Below are 11,305 nucleotides of genomic sequence, written 5' to 3'. Positions count from 1 at the left end.
AGACCTGAAGTCTAGGACAGCTTGTTTGTATGAGGTAAAGTCCTCCTTGGAGACAGGTTTTCTTCCAGCGTTGTTGTGCCACTCTGGAAGCTTGTCTCAGTTTTTTGTCTGGTGAGTGTGCCAGGGTTGTTGATCTTTTGGGTTCTGCTATGTTAAAGAGGGACAACTGATTTAAGAGCTGAAGTAATTGTGGTGTTGGAGAAATCAGCGGCTGTGTCAGCATCATGAAGGGAAAATAAGGTGCACAATGGGTTGAGGTTTCTACAAGGGTGTGCTAGTTTATGGACTGGAGGGGCAGTTGAAGAGAGAGTAGTTGAGAATGTAAGAAGATTGTGGTCATAGAAGAGAGCTTAAGAGATTAAATAAGAGCAGAGGCAGATGAAAACAAGGTCTTATGTGTGTCCATCTCTGTGGGTTGCAGTGGAGGACCACTGTGTGAGGCCAAAGAAGGAAGTAAGAGATAGGAGTTTGGAGGCAGCTGAATGGCATGTGTCAATAGGGATGTTAAAATCTCCCATAATGTTGGTGAGGAGACCAGATATTGAAATGGTCGAAAAAGGCAGTAGCAGTGCCTGGTGGAAGGTAGGTGACAACCACTTGGAAGTTGGAAGGGGAGTAGAGGCGGACAGAGAAAACTTAGAATGAATAAACGTTGAGGAAGGGTAGAGATGGGTTGAAGTCTGGATGGGCAGAAGTGATCAGTGTAGAGCAGGAGCCTGGACTTTATCATTCATCCATAATAAAGTGTTATCCAAAGATTTAAAGGCTGGAGTCACACAGGCGGGGTTTAATGCAGTTTTATTTGTTAGCTTAAGCCAAGATTAGTTTCAAATGAAATGGGAAATACAACAAAAGGACTTGTACTTATTCCTGCTATATCTACTTCTGATTTTGGCTTAAAAACTGAAACAAAAAACACCAGTGTGTTTCCAGACGAATATGAAAGTTATAGATTTACCTACATAATGGTTTGAACAAAAAACTCATGAAATCAATTTTTTTTACTTCTAACAGGAAATCCCAGTAAAAATTTTGATCGAAACATCATGTTATCTCTAGATCATAAAGGAGAAAATGAAGATATCATGCAGCTCTCTTCAATTTCTCGTAATGTACATCCAGGACTTCACAGTGCAGATCTATCATATAATCCCCCTAATCATAAAGAACCTTCTCCTGACCAATCAAATATTGTTACCCCAAGTACCAAGAAAAAAGATGGTTTTCAGTGTGGGGAATATGCAAAACATTCTACACACAGAAGAGTTCAGAGAAGAGAGAAATTATATTTATGTCCAGAATGTGGGAAATGTTTTATATATGAATCACAACTTGTTAAGCATGAGAGAAGTCACACAGGAGAGAAGCCATATTCATGTTCAGAATGTGGGAAATGTTTTAGTTCTAAAGACATACTCAAGGTTCATGAAAGAAATCACACAGGTGAGAAACCATATTCGTGTTCAGAATGTGGGAAGTGTTTTACAAATAAATCAGATCTTAATAAACATCAGAGACGTCACACAGGAGAGAAGCCTTATTCATGTTCAGAATGTGGGAAATGTTTTAACAGAAAAGCACATCTTATTACACATCAGAGAATTCACACAGGGGAGAGGCCATATTCATGTTCTGAATGTGGAAAATGTTTTACAGATCAATCAGGTCTTGCTAATCATCAGCGACATCACACAGGAGAGAAGCCATATTTATGTTCAGAATGTGGGAAATGTTTTACACATAAATCTGGTCTTGCTAAACATCAAAGAATTCACACAGGAGAAAATCCATATCCCTGTTCAGAATGTGGGAAATGTTTCATCAGAAAATCTAATCTTATTACACATCAAAGAATTCACACAGGAGAGAAGCCGTATTCATGTTCAGAATGCGGGAAATGTTTTAGCAAAAAAGCAACTCTTGTTACACATCAGAGAAGTCACACAGGAGAGAAGCCATTTTCATGTTCAGAATGTGGGAAATGTTTTATCAAAAAATCAAATCTTACGACACATCAGAGAATTCACACAGGAGAGAAACCATTTTCATGTACAGAATGTGAAAAGTGTTTTTTTTCTAAAGCCACCCTCAAAGTTCATCAGAGTAGTCACACAGGAGAGAAACAATTTACGTGTTCAGAATGTGGAAAGTGTTTAGTTTCTAAAGCCCACCTCCAAGTTCATCAGAGAAGTCACACAGGAGAGAAGCCATATTTATGTTTCCTGTGTGGGAAATGTTTTGTAAATAAATCAAATCTTGTTATACATCAGAAAATTCATACTGAAGAGAAGCAATATTCATGTTCAGAATGTGGGAGATGTTTCATCAAAAAATCTAATCTTGTTACACATAAGAGAATTCACACAGGAGAGAAGCCGTATTCATGTTCGGAATGTGGGAAATATTTTATCAAAAAATCTAATCTTCTTACACATCAGAGAATTCATACAGGAGAGAAGCCATATTTATGTTCACTGTGTGGGAAATGTTTTAGAAATAAATCAAATCTTGTTATACATCAGAAAGTTCATACTAAAGAGAAGCAATATTCATGTTCAGAATGTGGGAAATGTTTCATCAGAAAATCAAATCTTGTTACACATAAGAGAATTCACACAGGAGAGAGGCCATATTCATGTTTGGAATGTGGGAAATATTTTATAAAAAAATCGAATCTTCTTACACATCAGAGAATTCATACAGGAGAGAGGCCATATCCATGTTTAGAATGTCAGAAATCTTTTACAGACAAATCATATCTTGTTAGACATCAGAGAATTCACATAGCAGAGAAGCCATTTTAGTCTGTGGAAAATCCCATTTTAGTCTGTGGAAATTGTTTTTCAAGGACATTAAATTTTGAAACACATCAGAGAATTCACACAGATAAGAAACTGAAATCTGCTCTATCAGTTTTGTGGCAAGTGGGAAAGATTTTGTGACTTTTAGGTTAAATTTTGCAATATTTGATGAGTTTTGGCACTTTCAAAAGTGGAGTGAAAAGTAGATCGGGATTAGAGATTAGAACAGTGTTATGTCTCAGCTCCGTTATGATGTGCTACTAGTCTTATCTCCACCGCAGTCAACCCCCTGGAAAATTCTCACTAAAAGTAGCTAAACCACATCGCACTTGCGTAGTAAATAAAAAAATCTGAGAGACACTTTATAAATTAGGTGCAAGCAACACAAACCAAATACTTAAACAGTTGTATAATCATTAGGTTGTGTAATACAAAAGAAAGGTAATAAAAGGGAATAATACAGAAAAATGCATTTCATCTTTCTACAGAGCAAAAGTCAGACTTAAGAACTAAGGCTACTTTCACACTAGTGGCAAGGAACTCTGGCAGGCTGTTCAGGCAGGTAAACAGCCTGTAGGATCCATGCTGCCGCTAGTGCACGCGTGCCCCCGGACTACCGCTATAATGGGGGTGGGCCGGAGTTCCAGCGGCAGCATGGCAAACATGCCGAGAGGTGGCCGGAATAGGACCACCCTTGTTTTGGGGGGAAGAGGTGCTTAGAAGGCAAAAAGGAAAGTCCACTCTTCCCACTATGTCAGCAAATTAAGTTATACAGCCCCTCACATAACATTAAAAACATAAGCACTCCTCAAATTATCTTCTCGTAACTCAATGCAACCATCCATTGTATTCTACTTTTGAATTAAAAAAAAATAAAACATTTAAACAATATCTACTATTTTGTACTGCTTTATTTCCCAGATTGTTTCAAGGCAATTTCTTTACAATTTTACTAATTTTAGGCTAAAAATCATTTTTTCAATTGGTTTTATTACAAATGTGTAGCCATTTCATTTTGATTCTAGCATATGGCTTCCCGGTAGAATCTGCTGTAGACTAGCATTAGGTGTTCATAAGTGCAGCTGAAAGCCCTGGTCAGCCCCCAGGTGTCACGGATGAAGTTAGCAGATAGCTGGAACATATAAATAAACAAGCGACTGGCTTGATCCCAAACTAAGGAGCTTATAGGTGAGCCCTATAAAACCCTAAGAGCTCTCCCTGACTGCTATGCACATGCAAGGGTCTGTATGGTAAACGATTGCATCCCCGCATACCTAATCCTGTGTGACACCTGAAAACCCTATAATAGTGAGGGGACACGACTACCGGCTCCCTGCACTTAATACGGACGGAGTCAGGGTCACCTAGAATCAAGCCAGCAAGGAAACACAATAAAGTAAAAGACTTATCTGAACGAACAGCAGAAGCAGCCTTCAGCAGTGAACACCTCATCCAGGAAGTAGTATAAACAGCAAAGTGAGGCAGTATGGGAGGGATTATAAAGGAAGACGATTAGTCAAAATAAGTGACACCTGGCAGAAGGAAAGGAGATGAGAAAGTGAAACCAAAACAAAGAACATCATACAAGAGGTAGAGAAGAATGTCTGCCAGATCTTCTCACAGAACTGGCGGTGACACCAGGCCTGCAAGTTAAATTTCTAGAAATCTGGGCAATGAGATACCAGGTTCTGACCTGAAAGAAGTCTCCAATATTCCACTCAGCTCTTCTGAATGAGTAGTGAAAACCATGACTTCTTCAGCCCGAACAATATGACGGCTATTACTGTGGCTAGATCTTGCCTAATTTTCATCAACAGGAGAGACTATGTAGGCCAGCCTGAACCTTCACTGAATGGACAGAGCAGATTGTCCTCTTAATATAGGGAGCAGAATGTCTCAAGCTTGATATTGAACCTTGTGGCTACATGATCTATCTCTAAAACTCCCCATCTGACGGAATATCCACAAACAATGGATTTGCAAAACACAGGCACCATCTGTATGCACCCCGCATTGCTTTGAAGGCCCATTGACTTCAATGGATCCGTGATTTGCAAGATGTGCCCAAAGATAGAACATATCTTATCTTTTGTGGCATGGAGTGGGAACCAAATAGTAGCCCTTCTGTGACCTTCCAGGTCCGTGTAGCCATGCCGCAAAAGATAGGACTTGTCTTAACTTTTTCCTCAACATACGGATCATATAAGAAAAGAGTATTATATAATATAACGAAACAAGCAACCAACAATATACAACAAGGGTGCACTAAGAGGCAGGAAACTAGGAATCCAGCATTTAAATATGGAATTTTGGGTCCAGACCCTCTCCAGGGAAGCTGGATATTTGGTTGAGAAAGTGATTGTCTGCCTCCTTTAGGATAGAAAGAGCATGCCCATACCCAATCTCCAGAGAGAAGGGAGCAGATACTCCCTAAACTAAATACACAATAAGGCTTTTGTATACACGCTTCAAGAACGTTACTACCTTTAGGGTTGATATAGCCTCTGAAATAAAATGCTTTCTTCAGAACTAGACTGAGAGAATGTTACTTAGGATAGGTTATGCCGTTCCCCACATTTGGCCTGACCAGGAACGTCATTGTTTGTGACATCACAATTATGTGTCTTGGTAGAGTTTTCTGAAAATTCAGAGATAATTGAATCTACAGTACGTTGATGTGACAATTGATGTTTATCCTGGAGATCCTCAAAGTTCAAGGATCTGGATCCATGCTCAACAAGGTCAGCATATAGGAATATCTTCCAGGAACCAAGGTCTCTGCACATATTAGAGGTGAGGCGATCAGGAAATAGAGGATGGAATAAGAAAGAGGGCAGCGGAGATAAATTAAACCTTTGTTCCCATCTTCCAGAGAACCTTAGTAGAGATGAGCAAATTTATTGACGTTAATTTTGTCTTATTCACCGAATCTTAAAAAAAAATCTGATCCGAGTCCGAATCGATTCTACCCTAATCGAAAATGTTCAGATTGGCCTGAAAATTGGTATATGACACTCTGAGGTCTCTTTGGACCCATAAGCTTTCCATCTTTTTAAATTTTGCCCTACCCCCCCCCCCCCCCCTTTAAGCTCTTTAGCACTTTAATTTTGGCAATAGCACTGTCAATGACACTGACATACATAGCTATAGGTAAAGCCTGTTTAAACACCCTGTGCCGTCACATATGTTTTGCTTTTTTTATTACAAACTTTCTAAAAATTGTCCCTTATTGCCGGCACATGGTGTTTAAACTGTGGCTTGTTCTGCACAAGTGTCCAAAAATCATGTCTTAGGCCTCATGCACATGACCGTTGTGTGTTTTGCAGTCTGCAAACCGCGGATCCGCAAAACACAGATGGCGTCTGCGTGCGTTCTGCAATTTGCCTTTAATATAACTGCTTATTCTTGTCCGCAGAGCGCGGACAAGAATAGGACATCAAAATAATGCAAATGTGGTGCACTGGAGCAACGAAGGACAAAATGAGGTGCTCGCAGTAGAGTAGGCTCACCCAGTTTGCTCAAAAGGGTTAAGTAAATACAAAGTGAACTGGGCACTCTCAAATACTGGAACCAACATTAAATTTATTATTAAAACCAATAAATTTATAAAATCACAGTATGCAGAAAAATGTAAAATCGATGCGCAGTAAAAGGTTCACCACTGAGGAAGGGGCCATTCTTGCCCCGAAACGCGTCTGGTTTAGACCCCCCAATGACCACGACAAATGATGATGGAGTCATAAGTTCGTGTTGAACTGCATATTCGAATACCGTCTGCCGTGCGAAAGGAGGCCTAAATGAAGCTACAAAGACCGCTATTTAAAACGAAGGTCCACGTGTATACAAGCCGCCAGCGTGGGAGGTCAGACGGGAATCGCTCGTAAGACACCGGCCTTTCCAGTACACCACCAACGTCTAGAGCAATATTCGAGCACAGATACGTCATATGGTAAGAACATTCTTTATTCTATGCCGGCAAGAAACAATTTATTGTTAAAGCACATAGTTCAATTTACTTCAGCGGGACGCCGCTGATACCTTAACACAGCGGGACGCCGCTGCTTATGTTACATGGTGAAGACGTGAGAGACATTATCTTTCGGAAGTACTTTTGTTCAGAACAAATGGACCTTGCTACTCATATCTGAATTTCCATAGTACAAGGTACTAAACAGAACTATCAGAACAATAACCTATTTATTGGAGCAATAGACATTGTTTCGATCGCACTAAGCCACTACAGGCTATCACTCACTAGGTGCACCTTACTATCTGTTGGGATCCTTATTTGCGCTACTTGTGGTACCATACCCACTTTTTACTTGTGTCTAGCAAGAATAGGACATGTTATTTTTTTTGCGGACCACGGAACGGAGCAATGAATGCGGACTGCACATGGAGTGCTGTCCGCATCTTTTGCAGCCCCATTGAAGTGAAAGGGTCCACATCTGAACTGCCAAAACTGTGGCTTGGATGCGGACCAAAACAACGGCTGTGTGCATGAGGTCTTAACAGGGGACAGATGCATACCCAGATTTCTACATGTACATGTTAATTGTCAGATGAAACAGTGGCTTGTTATGAACAAGGCCTGAAAAATTCTCCCTATTTTTGAAAGCAGCAGCAGTGCAGCATGGATGTGGAAAGGGTAAGTTAAGGTCTAAGGTGTGTTGGGGTAATAGTGGCTTGTGGCAGCAGTATCAGCACTGCATGGAACACAAAAGGCAGTCAATTTATGTGCCACTGTGCAGGGGTAATAGTGGTAGAAGCGTCAGCTGGGTAGAAGAAAGGAGGTAGCAAATCTGGTGGCCTCGTCAAAGCTAGAAAAAGTAGCAGCTGCAGCAGTTGTAGTAGCCATATTCATTTTGACAAAAGTGATGTTATGTACACTGGTGGAGGACACGTTTGGATGTGGTGACGACCCCTGCAAAGCTGAAAACCGTTTCTGAGATCACAATGGAGGCTGGACAAAACAGTAGAGAGAAAACAAACTTGGCCAATTTCAGGCTACTGTTCCAATCTTCCATGGGGTCAGGGAATGTGCCAGAGAGAGGGCACAGTCCAGGAACTGAACCTGGTTGTTCAGGGGTTATGTTTCCATTTGCTGATTTCTGTCAGCCTGGCGTAGCAACTGAAAATATCATGTTCATGAGACTGAATTGGCATAGAGAGACCTCCTGCTCAAATAAAGCTGCGGCAAGCTACTTACACAGTGTATCTTGATCATACATTAATTTGGCCTCCCTTTCAGTAACAGGAAAACATTCCCACATTTTGCTTTGATAGCGAGGGTCTAAAAGCATGGCTATCCAGTAATCATCAGATTGCTTGTTGCTAACAATACACCTGTCAGTAAACATGCAAGCAAACATACAGCTTACCATGGTTGCCCAAGGACCCAGTTGTTTTTGCAGGGTATTGACCATCATGGCTAGTGTAGTTTTCATCTCTAACGTCAGCCTCCTCCAGCGATAGCTCCTCATCCTCTTCCTCCTCCATGACACTTTCTCCGTGTAGGTCCCCTACAGCTACAGTGCAACCAGGAAGATGTGCTAACTCTTCTTCTTCCACCCTCCCTAGTTGCATCAGCTTGAGTGTTTGTTCTAAAATAAATATCATGGGAATTACATTGTTGATGCTGTCGTTGTCCTTATTGACAATTGTGGTGGTCTCTTCTAAGATGTGAAGTACACAACACGCATCTCTGTTCAGCCGCCACTGCCTGAGCTCAAAACAACACATGCTCCCTGCTGAGGTGGTCTGATGCATGACAAAATGATTTACCACTTTACACTGCTTATACAGATGCTCCTACATATGCTAGGTGGAATTCCAGCCAGTTGGAATGTTGCAGATTAAGCGTTGCAATGGCAAACTGTTCTGTTGTTTCAAGTTCAGGAGGGAGTTCTATTTAAGAATAGCAGAAATATGAGGACAATCTCCTGGACACGGCCAGCACCCTCTGCAAGCCATGGTACTTTTTCAAAAAATGTTGCACAACTAAATTTATAACATGCACCATGCAAACAGCTTGTGTTATTTCCCCCAACTGCAGCACAGTCATTGTTGATGACCACTTTGCCCAGTTGGAGTTGGCAGGAGATAGTCAGCGGAATGTTTGCTGCCTGACCTACTTTAGCAACTAATCTGCTGTGTAGCTACTGTCACCCAGACTCATCAGCTCTAAGATGGCATGGGAACATGTGACACGTGTGATAGGAGGGAGGGGAAGTGATGCTCTACCCTGCTTCTGTTGGGGATGGATGTCCATGGAGGAGGGGGATAAGCTGCAGGTGTGAAAGCCAGTCGAACACAAACATACAGGTGTCAATATGACCTGGCCTTGATTCTGCTGCATCGCAGCCGCCACAAAATATATTGATTCAGTAAGTAGTGAAAGACATACTCTCCTTGCTCCTAACAGCTGCCATGTGGGAGAACAAGGCAGGGGTGGCCTTTTTGAAAAAATAATAAGTATTTTCCAGTGAGGATGATCACACACCATCATCTCCCTAAAAGTGGTAGAAACCTTTAAGTGATACGGCAGCAACTGCACTGCCAGCAATTAGGCCAGCGGGAGTTCAACTTGCACACCATCAGATTGCTGGGAGCGTAGAGTTTACTGGCTACACATTCCGTTATCAATGGCTGACGATGGATCAGAGGATGAGTAGTAGTGTGTGGGAGAAGCAATAACTGATGATGACTATGACAAGTCACTATACTGTCTGTAGATGCCGCAAAGGAGACTGGGAGGAGGAGGACAGTCTTGTTCGGATTGCTGTTGGCCAGTTCTATTTTCCCACTGGATCTGGTGTTGCTGCTTGATGTGCTGCATTACACCTGTGGTTCTTATGTTTGTATTTAAACACCCACAGCTTAGTTTAATCCTGCAGATCTTGCACATGGCGATGCTTTTGTCTTCCTACAATGTGGAGAAAAACTACTAGACAGAAGATACTCGCATAAAGTTACCGGAAGCTGAGCTTGGCTTTGGTCTGGCATGTTTTTAGCCTGCACCCACAGTATCAGCGGCATCACCAGTTCGCGAGCTGACCATAATAGAAGTAGATCTGGCCCTGGCAGATTTTTGGGAGGTTTTGGCCATACGTTTCTTCTGCTCTTTATTGCACTTTCATACCAGCAGTTGGGGCAGTGTGTCGCTCCACATGAAACCAAGATCAAAGCTTTGAACGTGAGGCCACCATACTCAATCCTGACTGTTGTCAGATCCCAAACAGAACCTCGATTTGTCACTAAAGACAATACAGCTTCAGTCTGTAGCAGTCCAGGTTTCTTGTTCACGACACTACTGCAAATGAAGGTGATGGTGTCTTGCTGTCAATCACAGGACACATAATGGGTGTAGTGACACAAATGTCTTTCTTCTAAGTGCCAGGAGATAGTCCAGGTGGAGACAGGGGTGTAATGAAGGGGCCACCTGTTTAGATGGTGAACAACAGAACTATGGGAGCTGCTCATGTTTGTCAGTGGAACAAACAGTCCTCTCTACTGGTGGTCTGTCTGGAGGCTGTTTGCTGTGTGTGCCCTCATGTAACCACTGCTCCCAACATCTCCTAACAGCGAGGTCAGAACTGCCTAGATGGCGGTTAATTCGTCAAAACCACCATCCTGCTTCTCTCAGTCCAAAGCGAAATGTCTTTGAGTGTGTTGAAGAGGCATGTCTAGCAGTGAATGATCTCTCACTAAGGGGTACACTATTCACAAGTTGCCTCTGAGAACCTTTTTATAGGGCTCCCTACCTCTGCTGCCTGTCTCCTTCCTCCTCCTCCTCCTCCTACCTCTGCTGTCTGTCTGTCTCCTTCCTCTGCTGTCTGTGTCCCCTCCCTCCTCCTACCTCTGCTGTTTGTGTGTCCCCTTCTTCCTCCTCCTACCTCTGCTATCTGTGTGTCTCCTTTCTGCTCCTTCTACCTCTGCTGTCTGTGTGTCCCCTTCCTCCTACCTCTGCTGTGTGTCTACTCCTCTCCCCTCCTACCTCTGCTGTCTGTGTCCCCTTCCACCTACCTCTGCTATCTGTCTCTTTCTTCCTCCTCCTACCTCTGCTATCTGTGTATTCTCCTCCACCCCACCTCTGCTGTCTATGTATTCTTCCCCTACCTCTGCTGTCTGTGTATTGTCCTCCTCCTACCTCCCGGTTTTGAGGCAGATTTTAATGCAGGATTTGTTGCCAAATTGGACCGGAATCTGAAACATAAAGGCAGGAGTCATACGTCTCTTTCCTGGTGGATCCACTTCTGCAGGAAAATCTGCCTCAAAACCTCCAAAGAAACCCATGTGAACCTACCCTAACGGGACATTCACACAGGGCTTTTCCAGAAGAATTTTGGCATGGACAGCTGCACCGAAATTTCACTGAAAACCAGTCGTCGACCGCATCCTTTCCGCCTCTCATACATCTGTAAGTCGCACTCCTCGATCTTCGAGGCAGAAAGGACACGGCTGCTGCTGTCCCCGCCAAAATTCCGCTGGAAAAGCTGTTGTGT

The 11,305-nt window shown here is 42.5% G+C and overlaps 1 protein-coding gene across 1 annotated transcript in view; it reads left to right on the top strand.

The window, feature by feature from the left end:
• Window positions 1-244: 244 nt before the first annotated feature.
• Window positions 245-11,305, top strand: part of LOC122935209 (zinc finger protein 271-like) — a 31,327-nt gene continuing 20,266 nt past the window's right edge. The window contains exons 1-2 of the mRNA XM_044290974.1: window positions 245-2,803; window positions 8,857-8,917. Of these exons, the coding sequence (XP_044146909.1) occupies window positions 1,047-2,803; window positions 8,857-8,917 (1,818 nt within the window). The 5' untranslated portion in view covers window positions 245-1,046. The remainder of the gene's footprint in view (window positions 2,804-8,856; window positions 8,918-11,305) is intronic.

The sequence above is a fragment of the Bufo gargarizans genome, chromosome 4 (genome assembly GCF_014858855.1).
Source record: "Bufo gargarizans isolate SCDJY-AF-19 chromosome 4, ASM1485885v1, whole genome shotgun sequence".
NCBI classification, from domain to species: Eukaryota; Metazoa; Chordata; class Amphibia; order Anura; family Bufonidae; genus Bufo; species Bufo gargarizans.
This window is presented reverse-complemented; position numbering and strand designations above follow the sequence as displayed.